At 55.2% G+C, this 15,992-nt stretch overlaps 1 protein-coding gene across 4 annotated transcripts; it reads left to right on the top strand.

The window, feature by feature from the left end:
* Positions 1-8,341, top strand: ZNF446 (zinc finger protein 446). Of its 4 annotated transcripts, none has more exons than XM_082436630.1 (7): positions 1-1,385; positions 2,588-2,968; positions 3,044-3,245; positions 3,590-3,684; positions 4,819-4,903; positions 5,069-5,158; positions 5,285-8,341. In XM_082436630.1, the coding sequence occupies exons 1-7, from the start codon at positions 1,347-1,349 to the stop codon at positions 5,665-5,667; spliced, it is 1,275 nt and encodes a 424-aa protein (XP_082292756.1). In that variant the 5' UTR covers positions 1-1,346; the 3' UTR covers positions 5,668-8,341. The 4 variants fall into 4 exon arrangements, with proteins under 4 accessions (XP_082292756.1, XP_082292755.1, XP_082292753.1 ...); XM_082436629.1 differs by having other exon boundaries at positions 5,066-5,158; XM_082436627.1 differs by having other exon boundaries at positions 4,819-5,158.
* The last annotated feature ends 7,651 nt before the right edge of the window (positions 8,342-15,992 follow it).

Raw genomic sequence — 15,992 nt, 5'->3', positions numbered from 1 at the left:
ACTATAAAAAGTATCCGTGGGCTTTCTGGGTCAAGATGATGGACTGAACACATGCATCTCACTTGGTCCAGAAGCCCACTGAAACCACAGAGAGCATTTAAAGCAAACCCTTGAGAATTCACTGGCGGTCCAGTGGTTAGGAATCTGTGCTTCCACTGCCGGGGGCTCGGGTTCGATCCCTGGTTGGGGAGCTAGGATTCCACAAGCGGCACGGCCAATAAATAAATAAATTAAATTAACTATAACACAAACCTACAAATATGAGGATGGTAAAAGAGGAGGCAAAGGCATTCTGAAGCTAGAAGTTGTTGGGGGTGGGAGAGCTGTCACTGATTTGGGGAAAGCCAAATACTGAGTTGGCGCTGGCGGAAGTGGAAGGAGATCCCATCAGGCTTACGCTGCAGAATTCCAGAAGGCTTGAAAACCAGCAGACCCCTGGAAGGGGAGACCCAAAACAAAGATGACTGAGTGGGAGCTCCTGGAGAAGCTGTCAGAGCTCCAGCTCTCCCCACAGGGTAGATGGTGGAAGAGTCCTTTCTGGGGAATCCGAACAGTCCCAGAGAAAAAATCAAATCCCTGGTAGCCAGGGATTCCTAGGTATTAGAAGAAACCAAAACAGGCAGGCAGATGCACCTTAGGGTCGAATAAATAAGTCATGGTTCAGCCATTTGATGTGTGGAAGCAAAACACCCTGACCCACAGTCAGATTTTAAAAACAATAACATCGTCTACTGATTTAAAATAAAAATAAAGGTCACCCTTACTAGTTCTGGTCCCCAAAGTAAATAAAAGGCTGAACACGTCCCATAATTTTGGACAAAAACCTCCAGCCCTCACTTTGCAGTACTGATCTAGCTGAAGGTATGTCTGAGACTCTGAGGGTATAAATCATGGAACAGTTTCATCAGGAGATGGGTGCCTGCTGTCCCAGCATATCTGCAGGGCGCTCAGCAGTGGTCGAATGAAGGACCCCAGCACCATCCTCGCTGGAGAAATTCCCGGGGATGGCGGAGAAAGCCCATGGGTTAGGTCAGCCTTCCCGGTAGGTCCCTGCTTCCTCCTAGGACCATCGGGAGGCGAGTCTCGGCGAAACAACACTCCCCCAGACCGCGACTTCCGGCCTCCGGGGAGGGCAGGGCAACTCTCGGGCCGTTGTCTTGGAAACAGCTGGAGCAGGTTGATTGTGCTCCAGGAGTTACCAAGGCGTCCCCCGGGCGACCAGAAAGAAGCCTCAGGTAGGGCGCTGGGGGAGGAGCCTAGGCGGAGCGCGAACTCTGATTGGCCGAAAGGTCACGCTCCTCCCCATCCGTCACCTCCTGCCAATAGGCGCCGGGCCTGTTGTGCACATGCGCAGGATTCGAAGGTACCGTCCATCTCCGCCGTTGGTGAGTCCTAGGGTGCGGATACAAAGGAAGAGCGGCTGCCGGGGAGGGGAGGGAGCCCCCCAAACCCTGCGACTCTGCAGATTCCTCTCGGAGGGATGGGGCGCCTCTCAGTCGTGAGAGGCCTCTGAAAATGATCATCTACTGGCGGAGGCCGCGCCTGTCCCTGTTTGCTGAGGCTCATGGGAAATGTAGTCCGAAGGGAGGGGGCGCTGCCTTCGGAGCAGACGTGTGATTGGCCAGGGCGGCGTCGCCAGGGCAACGCGCGAGGGGCTGACCGCTGGGTCCGGGGAGAGGCGAGCGGGACCGCGTGGGACCACTTACCCGAAGTGGCCTCGGGTGGCCGAGGTGAGCTTCGGCCGGCTGGGTGGGCGTGGCCTTTCCACTACCTCCCGACGTGCCCCACCTCCGAGCCTTCTCCCGGGCCCCTCCTCCATTCCGGAGCCCCGTTCCCCTCCTTCGGGAAGACCTGCCCCCCTTTCCTCTGTGGAAGACGGACTCCAGGAGTCAGGCCTAGTCCAGCCTGTCGGACAGGCCCACCCCCCCCAAGTGGGCGTGTTTCACTCCAGACCCTCTGCAGGGCCGGGACACAGTTGCCGGTCCACCGCTCCACACAACTCGTGATTCCGTTTTGCTTTGCTTCTGCGTTTCACACGCACGGTCCATACCGTGTGAGTCATGCACAGCTCTCCGCGGTCAGCGAGCACGGTGTCTCGGGGTCCACATCAGCCCCTGCCTCGAGCCATGGCGCAGGCCAGCCCCTCGGGGTGCCCCACTTGGGTCAGCGTGTCCCGGAGATGGTGGGGACAGACAGCCTGGCCCCAGTTCCCACCCTGGATCACGGCCCCACTGCCTCCCTGGCTACCCCCTCTCTCCGCCGCGGGGGCACCTGCCGGGGCTCAGCCTGAGCCTGGAAGCCTGTGCTAACTCCTCTTGCCTGCGCTGCAGCGTCATCTCCCGACAGTTCCCTGCAGTTTCCTGGAAGCTCCACCGGCAACTTGCCTCCAAGTGTTGGTTCCTTCTAACCTCAGTTCCAGCTCCTGTGACCCCTCCCTCCATGAAACTTTCCCCAATTCAGCCTCAGGCATCCCCACACCAGGGTCCTCTCTGTCACAGCCTCAGCCCCCTGGGCTGGGCCTCTCTGCACAGTGCCTTACCCTGCCTGTGGCCTTGTGGCTGGCACCCTGACCCCTCCTTTCCTGCAGGTCCCCCGTGGTGGCTCCAAGAAGACTCCCGGCACAACAATGCCATCCCCACTGGGCCCCCCGAGTCTGCCCTCTGTGGACCCCGAGGCCACCCTGGAGGATCCTGAGGCAGCACGCCAGCGCTTCCGGGGCTTCTGCTACCAGGAGGTGGCCGGTCCCCGCGAGGCGCTGGCCCGGCTCCGGGAGCTCTGCCGCCAGTGGCTGCGGCCCGAGGTGCACTCCAAGGAGCAAATGCTGGAGCTGCTGGTGCTGGAGCAGTTCCTGGGCGCGCTGCCCCCCGAGATCCAGGCCTGGGTGCGGGGCCAGCAGCCAGGCAGCCCTGAGGAGGCCACTGTCCTGGTCGAGGGCCTGCAGCATGACCCTGGGCAGCTGCTGGGCTGGGTGAGTGTGGTGGTGTTGGCTTCTTGGAGGGACAGAGTGAGACTAGAGCCCCGATGACTTGCCTCTCCCCCTCAGATTACAGCACATGTCCTGAAGCAAGCGGTGCTCCCGGCCACACAGAAGGCAGAGGAGTCTGTGGGGAGCTCCCACCCTTCAGGGACAGTGGAGCCCCTAAGGGCAGCCTCTGGGGAGGGGTCCAAGGATGCCCAGATGGAGGGGAACGCCCAGCTCAGCTGCAGCGTGAAGGAGGAGCCTGATGGCTACGGGCAGGAGACGGGTGAGAGCAGGGGTGCGCGAGGGCTGGGGCCTCCTTGAGAGAGTGCGAACGTCCCCAGCTAGTGCAGGGAACCCAGGTGCGGTTGTGCTGGAGCTGGGGGCTCCTGGAGGGAGTGCGGGTGTCCCCACCTGGGAGCGGGACCCGCAGGGACTGCAGACTGCAGAGCGGGGTCCCCGGGAGGCCGGAGGGAAGGGCTGGCTGCCTGCCTGATTGCTGTGTGCCTGGCACACGCAGAGGACTCCTCCCTGCTGCCGAGGAGGGCCCAGGCTGCGACACCAACGCCAGCTCCTCGCCTGCTCTGGCTCAGGTGGGAGCCCCTGAACCCTGTCTGCCTTGCTTCCTAGCACCATCCAGCCCCCCACATCCAGGCCGGTCCCATGAGGGGCCCGCTGAACAACAGGAACCGACCTCCGTGCCCTTCCAGCCACCCGGGATTCAGGTGAGCAGCTCCTGGTGGCAGGTGCAGGCCCACAGTGGGAGGAGAGCCCTGCCAGTTGTCCAGGCTCCTTGGCCAGCACCTCTTGTGCTCTCTGCTCCCCCAAAGTGGAGTTAGTATCACGGCACCCCCTGCAGGTCCGGGGGGGCAGGGGGACAGACCAGTGCTTGGAAAGGATTTTGGCCTCAGGTAACTGGGATTCTGGTTTAGAGTGATTGGAAACGGCAGGGGTTGGCTTCCCACTCACAGAGAAGCCAGTCAGGGGCTTGACAGCGCCCAGCAGTCCTGAGCTGGCACCTGGGGAGGGGACAGGATGACCAGGAAAGCCTGAGTGCCACCCAGCAGTCTGGCCTCCCCTGCACACCTGAGATCAGAGTGGAGACACTCTTCCCAGGAAATGCCCGCAGCTCCCCCTCTGCCCGGGCTTTTCTCCAAGGCCAGCCAGCCCTCAGCTGCGACCAGCTGGGCATGGAAGCCCCTGCCACCCAGAGGGCTTGGTTCCTGAGTGTGGGCAGCAGGGGTCTTGTCCTCTCCCAGCGACACTTCCTAATCCACTCCACACTGAGAAGTCGCCCAGGACCCAGCCGCAGCCTGAAGGCATGGTTGCTTCAACCTCCGGCACCCAGGGGCCGGCCCAGCCATGTCCTGAGTGGGAGGCTGTGCCTGGCCCTCTGCGGCGCCTGCCTCCCTGCAGCCCGGTCCCCACAGCCAGGGATGCTGAGGCCCGTGGCACTTCCCCAAGGAGGATCTCCATTACTCTTGAAACCAGAGGCCTGGGAGAGGTGCTTGGGGTCCCTGCATTCCCCTGGCTTTTTGCTCTCGGTGCAGCACACACTGTTCAAGGCCCATCCCTGATGGGTCCTCAGCTTCCATCTGTGCGGCCAGAACATGGGGTGGGGCAGCTGAGGGGGCCTGATGCATCCCCCAGGTGAAACAGAAGGCAGCTCCCTTCCCGGCCCTGCATCCCCGGCACTCACAGGTTCCCATCTCAGCTTCCCCTTTAGCCCCACCCCCGGGCAGGTGAGGGCGGTTTACCTGCCGCTCCCCAGGTGATTAACAAGGCTGTGCCCATGGGATGGGCCGGGTGGGGTGCGGGGTAGACGGGCCTTCTGTGGGTGATGGGCCGCGTCCCTGCAGGAGGAGTGGGGGCTCCTGGACCCGTCGCAGAAGGAGGTGTACTGGGACGCGATGCTGCAGAAGTATGGCACGGTGGTCTCCCTGGGTGAGGACCCCTCTCCTCCGGGTCCTTGCGCGCACCTTGCCTCCCGGCGCTTCCCAAGCCGCACCCTGGCCACCCGCCGGGGCCCCCACCCCTGTCCCTCATTTGTGCGAATCCCTCACGCCCCCGTGCCAGGGCTCGCGCCTGATGGGCCCCCGACCCCAGCAGGGTTGCCGTGCCCCCTGCCGGAGGCGCGCACTGAACCGGAGCCGGAGGCGCTGAGCACCGGATCCGAGGGAGCGAGAAGCCTCCGCCCAGGTGAGTGGCCTCCCGCTCTCCGGTGGCGACGGGGGCGGGGAGCGGGGAGCCCAGGCCGCCCCGCGCCTGGGGGGCTGCGGGCGGAGTCACCAGGCGACCTGGCTCTGCCCCCCCCCCCGCCCCCAGGAGGTGAGAGCGAGAGCTCCCGAGAGGGCAGGCCCGGCTGCCCGGAGGCCCCGCCGCCCGCGCGGGGCAAGCCCTACACGTGCGCGCAGTGCGGCCGCACCTTCGACTGGAAGTCGGTGTTCGTCATCCACCGCCGCGCGCACGCGGGCGGCCCGGGCACCGAGAAGCAGCCGGTGGGGCCGCCCCGGCGCGCGCTCCCGGGCCCGCGCAGCTACGCCTGCGAGGAGTGCGGCCGCAGCTTCAGCTGGAAGTCGCAGCTGGTCATCCACCGCAAGGGCCACGCCGGCCAGCGGCGCCACTTCTGCGGCGACTGCGGCCACAGCTTCGACTGGAAGTCCCAGCTGGTCATCCACCGCAAGAGCCACCGGCCCGAGGCCCCGTGAGCGCTGGAGGGGCAGCCTTGCCGGGGCCCCGGGCCCAGCCCGCCCCTGCTACTCCACGCCGCCGCAGCCTGGAGAGCTGGAGGCCTCCCAGGGCAGAAGTCAGAGTCCCAGGAGGGTGCCCCGTCCCTGCTCAGTCTCCCCCCAAAGCCGCGGCTCCCTCCTCTCCTGTCTCGCCCACCCCACCATTCAGAGAGAGAGGCCTGGGCTCCAGTGCACCGCCGCACGGGACCAGCGGCGGCCGGGTGACTTCCAAACCCCTCCTGTGACATGGTGCAGGCCGGTGCAGAAAGCCCAGGAGAGCACAGCCTGCTTCTGTTTGCAGGCAGGTGGAAGGCTAAAGTCTGTCCACTGTGCGTTTCAGATTTTTAACAAATTCCAGTTTTATCCCGGAGAAGCTTCTGCGTAAGAATCCTGAGCTCTGGTCTCTGGTGGTCAGATCAGCAGCCCCTGCCCTTCCTGCCCGGCAGCTGGAGCTTCAGAGCTGCCTGCCCACGAGCAGGGTCGGTGTCCGGCTTACCTGTTCCTCCGCCACACACATCACTCCCTGGCCTTGTCCTTCCAGCTGTCGAGTCCCAGCCTGAACGGACGTGAAGGGAACTTCTTTCCAAGTATGGATGGACAAGCATGGTGTCTGAGAACAGATGTCACTTAGGCCATGCATGCTGGCAGATCAGTGAGTCACAGAGCAGGAGGGCGGACGATCAGCTGACTGCCGCCCACGGCAGTCCGTCTGTGGGCATTCAGGACTTTGGCCAGTGTCCTGTAGTACTTTCCTACTGTTGCTCTAACGAACTCGGTGGCTTGAAACAACACAAAACGTACTCTCTTGGGACTCTGAATTGGGTCTCACTGGGCCCAATCAAGGTGTCAGCAGGGCTGGTTCCTCCTGAAGGCTCTAAGGGGGGAATCCACTTTAAGGCTTTTTCTAGCTTGTAGAGGCCGCCGCGTTCCTCGGTGGTGGCCCCTTCCTCCATCTTCAAAGCCAGCAGTGGATGGTTAAGTCTTATGCTGCCTCCCCCTTGTAAGGACCCTCATGGTTACATCTACGGCTCCCCTGGTAACCCGTGATGATCTCCCCATCTCAGGGTCACATCTCATCCATGCCCCACCTACACACCTGATCTCATCTGCAAAATCCCTTCTGCATGTGAGACAACATTCACAGGTTCCAGGGATTAGGACATGGATGTCTTTGGGGACTGTTATTCCGCACCCTTCTCTGTCACCTTTCTGCTCTGAAAACAAGGGACATTTTCGTGGGAGGTGGTTTCAGGGAAACAGGTGCACCCACAGAAGGAGCCCTCTGCAGCCTCAGGCTCATGCAGGGGTGGCAGGTGGGTGTTGAGTGTGGCTGTGACCATGGTTACTAGCAGAGGTGGGGTGGACACCTGGGCTGCGTGGGGGTGACCTTGCTGCAGCCTGAAGCTGGGAGGGAGAGGCCTCCATCTGGAGGACCCGTCTCCTCCATCCCCAGTCTTCTGAGGACCTTTGACCTGTCGACCACACTCAGGCCTGGGGAAGCAGAGCCAGGCTGGAGATGGAACTGGGCACTGGTGATCTTGTTACCGAGTCCAAGCTTGTACTGCTGGCCGCACCACAGGCCAATAAATTGAGAGCCGAGTTGTTGAGGCGAGCAATAATGACTTCATTCAGAAAGCCAGCAGACTCGGGACTTCCCTGGTGGCGCAGTGGTAAGAATCCGCCTGCCAACGCAGGGGACACGGGTTCGATCCCTGGTGTGGGAAAATCCCACATGCCTCGGAGCAACTAAGCCCGTGCGCCACAACTACTGAGCCTGCGCTCTAGAGCCCGAGAGCCACAACTACTGAAGCCCGTGCGCCTAGAGCCCGTGCTCCGCAACAAGAGAAGCCACCACAGTAAGAAGCCTGGCGCAACTGGAGAGAAAGCCCGTGTGCAGCAACGAAGACCCAACGCAGCCAAAAATTAATTAATTAAAAAAGAAAGTGCTTTAAAAAAAATAGAAAGCCAGCAGACCAAGAAGGTGGTGCACTCGTGCCCCAAAGAACCATCTTGCCTGAGTTAAAATTCAGGTTTCTTTCATACTGAAAGGGGAGGGAGTAAAGTCAAACATTTCATGGCTCACGTCAGCCCCGGGATCTTCTCCCTGCAGTCATTCACAGGGGGGCCTGGTCAGGAGGTTTCCTGGGAGCTGAACAAAGGTATTTTAGCTTAATGCCCATTATACCTGGGAGGCAGGGCTCCCAGAAATGGGCCATTGTGTATATTGAAGCTTAAAGGCAACATCCCTCCGGTGACTAACTTGTAACAGAATACAAAGGTGCTTCCCTGTTACAATCTGGTTGGCAAGCAGGAAGCTTCAACCATGCCAGGGACACGGCGGAAGAGGACAGCAGGGCCCGAGCGCTCAGGCCAGGCCGAGGGCCCAACGTCGGGACCTCCAGGTGCTGAGGGAGAGCGGTGGGCAATCTTCTAATGCAATTTTCCATGTTTAAAAGTAGTTTATGTTCACTTAGAGAAGTCTGAAATATACAAGAGGGCAAAGGAGATCGCAGAAACGACCCCTAATGCTGCTGTCTTATTCTCAGTGTTCACCCGCGGGGGTTTGGTCACACAGCTTGTGAAGCTACTGTACGTTGTGAATCGTGCTCTTCCCACGCAGCTCCCTGTGTTATTAAAAATGCCTGGGTGGAAATCCCGTTTTCTGGCCGGCAGTGTTGTTCCCACCAAGCCCAGATAGTTCCTTGCTTCCCGCCCCCCTTAGCACCCAGTGCTGTGGTGGCCGCACCTGAGCAGATGCCCCAGATGCAACCTAGCTGTTTCCTCAATACAGACACCCCCCAAAGTGGAAGCGGTGAGTTTTCGGGAGCATGGGATTTCTGTTCTTGTTTTTTCCTTTTTGTTTTTGTCTTATAACAAAACATTATTTTTTTTAATTAATTAATTAATTTATTTATTTTTGGCTGTGTTGGGTCTTCGTTTCTGTGCGAGGGCTTTCTCTAGTTGTGGTGAGCGGGGGCCACTCCTCATCACGGTGCGCGGGCCTCTCACTGTCGCGGCCTCTCTTGTTGCGGAGCACAGGCTCCAGATGCGCAGGCTCAGTAGTTGTGGCTCACGGGCCCAGCTGCTCTGCGGCATGTGGGATCTTCCCAGACCAGGGGTCGAACCCGTGTCCCCTGCATTGGCAGGCAGATTCTCAACCACTGCGCCACCAGGGAAGCCCCCAAAACATTATTTTATAGTTCTGGAGGTCAGGAGTCAGGCACAGCCTCACTAAGCTAAGCTCCAGGTGCGGCAGGGTTGAGTTCCTTCTGTGAACTCTGGGAGAACCCATCCCGTGTGCTCGACTTTTCCACCCTAGAGATGGCCTGCGAGCCGGCTTACGGCCCTTCCCCACCTTCTGAGCCAGCGGTGGCCAGTCGGCTCTCTCCCACAGGGCGTCACCCTGCTACTGTCCTCTGCCTCCCCTTCCACCTCTGAGGGTTCTCGTGGTGATGCTGGGCCCACCAGGATCATCCAGAACCATCTCCCCACCTCAGGGTCAGCTGATGGGCCATGGGAGGGTTTTTTTGGTTTTATTTATTTATTTATTTATTTTTGGCTGCGTTGGGTCTTCGTTGCTGCGCGCGGGCTTTCTCTAGTTGCGGTGAGCGGGGGCTACTCTTCGTTGCAGTGCGCGGGCTTCTCATTGCAGTGGCTTCTCTCGTTGCGGAGCACGGGCTCTAGGCGCACGGGCTTCAGTAGTTGCGGCACGCGGGCTCAGTAGTTGTGGTGCGCGGGCTTAGTTGCTCCGCGGCATGTGGGATCTTCCCGGACCAGGGATCGAACCCGTGTCCCCTGCATTGGCAGGCGGATTCTCAACCACTGCGCCACCAGGGAAGCCCTGGACCATGGGAGTTTTAAATTCTCATGGATACGTCAGTGTCTTCTGGAAACGTGGGGCCCGCCTGTCTGCCTTCCCTCCAGAAGGGCTCCCTGGCAGCTACAATGCCCTGGACTCCCGTTTTCTACCATCTTCTCCATCCTGCAGGCAGAACCCAAGAGCACTGTGTCTCCATGGATGCCAGGCAGGCTGCACCCTCCTCCCCACAGCCGCTCACGTGGGTCTCCTCTCCCGGTGACCACACCGTTGGTCACGTCTTCATGCATCTGACTTTTGAATTTTCACGTAGTCAGATTTTGACTTTTGAATTTTCACGTAGTCAGATCCATCACTGTCCTCATCTTCCGTCGCTTTTCTTTGTTGTTGTTAAATATTTCTTTATTTGGCTGTGCCGGGTCTTTTTTTTTTTCCATTTATTTATTTATTTGGTTGCCCCAGGTCTTAGTTGCGTCAGGTGGGCTCCTTAGTTGCGGCATGCGAACTCTTAGTTGCAGCATGCATGTGGGATCTAGTTCTCTGACCAGGAATCGAACCCGGGCCCCCTGCATTGGGAGCGCAGAGTCTTAACCACTGTGCCACCAGGGAAGTCCCTTCCATCGCTTTTCTTAGACGGCTTGCCCCAGCCAGCTCAGCAGCATGGTCAACCTGCAGGGCGGGTTCCAGAATCTACCTCTTCGCGTTAGAAACCGGGCCAGGCCACCCCTCCTGTGGCACCTCCTCACCCCTGCCATCCCCTGGGCTGCCTCTGGACTGAGGCTGCAGGAGGTGTCTTCCTGCCCAATTCCGGCTGCTCGCCCCCCGCCCCCAGTCTCCTCTGATCCTCACGACCACCCCAAGAGCCTCTCCTCCTCACCTGGGTCTCCCTCAAACCTCTTCTCCTTCCTCGGCCGCTGCTCCTGAGGTCAGCCTACTTGAGGTGACCCAGTGATTGGCAGAGCCAAAATCTGACGTGGGTCCGTCTGACTGTGGAAGCATCTGTGAATGTAGGGAAAGGCGAAAAGCAAAGCCCGATTCTAGGTGCCTCCCTGACACCTGAAACCAGGAGAACTCCAAGGGCAGGTAGCAAGTCCCCCTCCCTCCCTCCGCTACTCCCGCAGTAAGAGCTCCAAGTCACACAGCCCTCCTCATCAAATGGCTGATCCTGCCAAGCCTGCAGAATTATTCCAGAAAGCCAGTCACATCCTGCAGCAGGGGCCAGGGGCCACCCAAGAGCACGTGACCCTGTGTGGTGCGAGGTCCTCTCCTCCGCAGGCTGTGAGCTCATCTACACGTGTTGTGCGTTCAGCCACTCCCCATAGCCCTAGGGCTGGTTGAACAGAAGATGATTACAACAGTGGGCCCCCACGCACTTATGGTCAATAATCTATGACAAAGGAGGCAAGGATATACAGTGGAGAACAGACAGCCTCTTCAGTAAGTGGTTCTGGGAAAACTGGACAGCTACATGTAAAAGAATGAAGTTAGAACACTCCCTAACACCATACACAAAAATAAACTCAAAATGGATTAGAGACCTAAATGTAAGACCGGACATTATAAAACTCATAGAGGAAAACATAGGAAGAACACTCTTTGACATAAATCACAGCAAGATCTTTTTTGATCCACCTCCTAGAGTAATGGAAATAAAAACAAAAATAAACAGATGGGACCTAATGAAACTTAAAAGCTTTTGCACAGCAAAGGAAACTACACACAAGACAAAAAGACAACCCTCAGAATGGGAGAAAATATTTGCAAATGAATCCACGGACGAAGGATTAATCTCCAAAATATATAAACAGCTCATGAAGCTCAATATTAAAAAAACAAACAACCCAATCAAAAAAATGGGCAGAAGACTTAAATAGACATTTCTCCAAGGAAGACATACAGATGGCCAAGAAGCACATGAAAAGCTGCTCAATATCACTAATTATTAGAGAAATGCAAATCAAAGCTACAATGAGGTATCACCTCACACCAGTTAGAATGGGCATCATCAGAAAATCTACAAACAACAAATGCTGGAGAGGGTGTGGAGAAAAGAGAACCCTCTTGCACTGTTGGTGGGAATGTAAATTGATACAGCCACTATGGAGAACAGTATGGAGATTCCTTAAAAAACTAAAAATAGAATTACCATATGAGCCCATAATCCCACTACTGGGCATATACCCAGAGAAAACCATAATTCAAAAAGACACATGCACCCCAATGTTCATTGCAGCACTATTTACAATAGCCAGGTCATGGAAGCAACCTAAGTGCCCATCAACAGACGAATGGATAAAGAAGTTGTGGTACATATATACAATGGAATATTAGCCATAAAAAGGAACGAAACTGGGTCATTTGCAGAGACGTGGATGGATCTAGAGACTGTCATACAGAGTGAAGTAAGTCAGAAAGAGAAAAACAAATATCATATATTAACGCATATATGTGGAACCTAGAAAAATGGTACAGATGAACCAGTTTGCAGGGCAGAAATAGAGACACAGATGTAGAAAAAAGAAGCATGGACACCAAGGGGGGAAAGTGGCGGGGGTGGTGGTGGTGGCATGAACTGGGAGATTGGGATTGACATGTATACACTAATATGTATAAAATAGATAACTAATAAGAACCTGCTGTCTAAAAAATAAAATAAAATTCAGAAAAATTTTTTAAAAAGGAAAAAATTTAAAAAAATACAGTGGGCCCCGGGTGCCCACTGCCCGCTGTTGGGGCCATGGTACTAGTTGAAGACGCTCCAGAGTTGGGTGGGGCACCACACTCCAAAGCTGCTGAGCAAGGCTGAAGCAGGGCGAGGAGAGCAGGGCTTTGAAGGGATGCCACAGACTCACCATCAAGACAGGTAATAGCTTCATATTCTACAAAATAAAAATGCATGTAAACATCATAAAATGTTACATTTCAGTGTAGAGATTTTTCACAGCTTTATGAAGATATTCACATACCATGCAATTCACCCCTTGAAGGTATACAATTCAGTGGTTTTTAGTCTATTCACAGAGCTGTGCCTCCATCATCACACATTTAAACATTTTCTCACATTATCCAAAAAACACACACCTGTTAGCAGTCATTCCTAACTCCTCCTCCCCGGCCCCTGGCGATCACCAATCTCCTTTCTGTCTCTGCGGATCTATCAGAGCTTCTTTTTTTGCTGCCGAATAATATTCCATTGTATGCATGTAGCACATTGTGTTTATCCATTCCTAAGTTGTTTGGACAGTTTGGGTTGTTTGCACGTTTTGGTACTGTGAATAATGCTGCTATGAATGTGCAAGGGTTTGTGTGGACATATGTTTTTTTCTGTCTTGGGTATAAGATTATGTTAGGGGACTTTCCTGGTGGTGCAGTGGTTAAGAATCTGTCTGCCAACGCAGGGGACACAGGTTCAAGCCCTGGTCTGGGAATATCCCACATACCACAGAGCAACTAAGCCCGTGCGCCACAAGTACTGAGCCTGCGCTCTAGAGCCCGTGAGCCACAACTACTGAGCCCGCGTGCCGCAGCTACTGAAGCCCGTGCACCTAGAGCCCGTGCTCCGCAATGAGAGACCCCACCGCCGTGAGAAGCCCGCGCACCGCAACAAAGAGTAGCCCCCGCTCGCCGCAAATAGAGAAAGCCCGCACAGCAACGAAGACCCAACGCAGCCAAAAATAAATAAATAAATAAATTTATAGGAAAAAAAAAATTATGTTAGAACTGGAATTACTGATCGTACAGTAACTCTACATTTAACCTTGAGATGACTTTTCTAAAGCAGCTGCACCGTTCTGCATTCTCACTAGCAGCGTACAAGGGTTCCAGTTTCTCCACCCCTTCCCCAACACTTGTTATTGTCTTTTTTTATAACCACACTAAAGGGTGTGAAGTGTGATAAAGAGGTGTTATAGGATCTACCTTTTTAATCGTAATCAAACACATTTAGAAATAACACCAAAAAAGTAAACTATTGACAATTCTCCTGAAAAGACCTCTGGATCAGAGAAGCAATCGCTGTTTCATAGTAAATTGACTCTTGTCCACTGAATTTGCCAGGCCAAGAAGTGACTCCCAAATCAGACTGTGTCTTGCTGTGTGATATATTTGCTGGCATCCAAAAGGGAAAGAGTCTTTCGGGGGGGCTAGAACTTGCTTTTTTTCTGTTGCAAAATGTATATTAGGGCCCTCAGGCCCAAGTCAGCGTGAGGGAGACATGGTTTGGGGTAAAGGCCTGAAGTCACAAAACAACGGCAGAGTGCAGCTAGATGTGGCTCACAGACTCTGCTCACAGGGTAGGCTTACAGGGATCTTGTTTTCAGGGCTGAAGCGAGGACAGCCTGGCCCAGCTGAGAGGACCTCTTGTGCTGGCTCTCCCGGCCGTGCCCGCTCGTCACCCCAGAAGTTTACACAGGCAGGGACAGTACACAAACTTAAAAGACCAATCCAGAAGAGTAGAGCAAATAAATCCAAAATAGAGCTCTCTGCACAGAACAATAAATAAAATAGATTACACCACTGAACCTGAGCAAAGAAATGAGAGAGGGCACTAAAGTATGTAAGTCTAGTCATGAAAAAAGAGTAAAATGTACCCACCCAATAGACTTGTATCAGAGATATAAGGAAATATAAATTTATGTATATTATGAGCAACCCCATGGCAACACATTTAAAAATCCATTAGAAATGGATTTTCTACAACAGAAGCCCAGGGATACAGAAATCTATCCAGTTATTTTATGGAACTGGCTTAATCTTATGTGACTACATAAAAGTCTAATTTCTGTACAGCAAAAAGAGTTACAGAAACAAGATTAAAAGAGTCTGCACCATATCTGTGCCACCCAGTACAGATAAAAGGCTAATATCCTGAAAAGACAAAGAGCTCCTTTAAATTGTTAAGAACAAGGCAAACATCCAAAGGAAAGTTAGCGAAACACACAAATGGAGAAGTCACAAGGAGGAACAGCCAATGTCCCTGTCACTTGAAGACACGGGATTTAAAGTGGCTACAAGCTGTGACTCTACCTGACAAGGCAGCAGAAAACAACAACAAACGCAAACCTCCTTGCTGGCATTAACATGAAGCAGCCTTTGGGAGAGAAAGCTGGGGACACCAGCCACATTTTTTTTTTTTTTTAATTTTTAGCTGCGTTGGGTCTTGGTTGCTGGATGCAGGCTTTCTCTAGTTGCGGTGAGCGAGGGCTACTCTTCGTTGTGGTGCGTGGGCTTCTCACTGCGGTGGCTTCTCTTGTTGCAGAGCACGGGCTCTAGGCACATGGGCTTCAGTAGCTGTGGCTCGCGGGCTTCAGTAGTTGTGGTTTGCGGGCTCTAGAGCTCAGGCTCAGTAGTTGTGGCGCATGGGCTTAGTTGCTCTGGGGCATGTGGGATCTTCCTGGACCAGGACTCGAACCCGTGTCCCCTGCATTGGCAGGCAGATTCTTAACCACTGCACCACCAGGGAAGCCAGAACAATTATGTTTTAATCCTTGCAAAGGTAATAGCAAAAACTGTGAATGTCCGAAGCTGGCTGGGGCTTGCAGGGGCAGGAATTTGTTTAAAGTGCTGGTGAACCTGTAAGCCTTCAGATCCATAGTGAGATCTTTTTATAACATCCATGCAATGACGGAGGGACTTGACACCTGCCCTGACGGTGCTGGCTAAATAACTCACGGCTGAAGCACCCCCTCAGCCGGGGCTTCCTTGACGGTAAAGTGGGAATAACGCTACAACCACCCTGTGAGATGGGATGAGGGTGACACAGACTGTTGACTGAGACGTACCCGCATTGGCCCAGCTACAAGGGCAATCTTGAGGGTTCTTAGGTACAGTTTAATCCTGTTGTTGCTGACAATGATCCCCGCCAGTGACACTGCTGATGAAGAAACAGGCCCGCAGTGAGAGCCGAGCCAGGATGCCAATGCCAGGGACTACAGGTAGCCCTTGCAGGGAACTCTCCCTGCACTTCTATCTTGTTTAATCCCCACAAACTTCTGTTGAGGTGGACACGATCACCAGTCCCATTTTACAATGAAGGAAGACAGTGCTCGGGAGGTAAGGGGTTCTAGGCCCAGGCCATCCAGCCTGTAAGCAGTCAGCTCTCAATCCACACTGAAACCTCCGGGATCCACAGACCCAGGTTCGCATCCAGCACACGTCCCCCCGCGCCACTCTCCAGGCATCCCAGCACATGTCCTTCTGTTGACTGGGTGGGTCTCTTTGGCCCACATCCCAGATGCTAGCCTCTTCTGTCAGGAGGAAATGCAGTGACACGGCCTCACCAGTCAGGGCCCCTTGACCTGGGTGCAGGAATGCAGTGTTCCTCATCGGGGGGGATGGCCACAGCTTCACCCCACTCGCAGCATGGTACATGCAAGAGAAGTGGACGTATCGGCTCATGCTGGCACAGGCGATGGGCAGCTTTACTGTCTCCAGGGAAGCCTGGAGAACCTGTAGAGCAGTGCCCAGCAGGTCTTAAGGGACAGTCACA

Source organism: Balaenoptera physalus (assembly GCF_965194825.1).
Source record: "Balaenoptera physalus genome assembly, chromosome: 19".
Lineage (NCBI taxonomy): Eukaryota > Metazoa > Chordata > Mammalia > Artiodactyla > Balaenopteridae > Balaenoptera > Balaenoptera physalus.
Note: the sequence above shows the minus strand (reverse complement) of the source record. Positions and strands in the feature narration are given on the sequence as shown.

What these genes read in the sequence shown, in the direction of transcription:
- ZNF446 (XM_082436627.1), top strand. Translation starts at nt 1,347, where the DNA reads ATGCGCAGGATTCGAAGGTACCGTCCATCTCCGCCGTTG. An exon ending in CTGGGCAGCTGCTGGGCTGG is followed by an intron (nt 2,969 to 3,043) that starts GTGAGTGTGGTG and finishes TCTCCCCCTCAG; the next exon opens with ATTACAGCACATGTCCTGAA. An exon ending in TGGCTACGGGCAGGAGACGG is followed by an intron (nt 3,246 to 3,589) that starts GTGAGAGCAGGG and finishes CTTGCTTCCTAG; the next exon opens with CACCATCCAGCCCCCCACAT.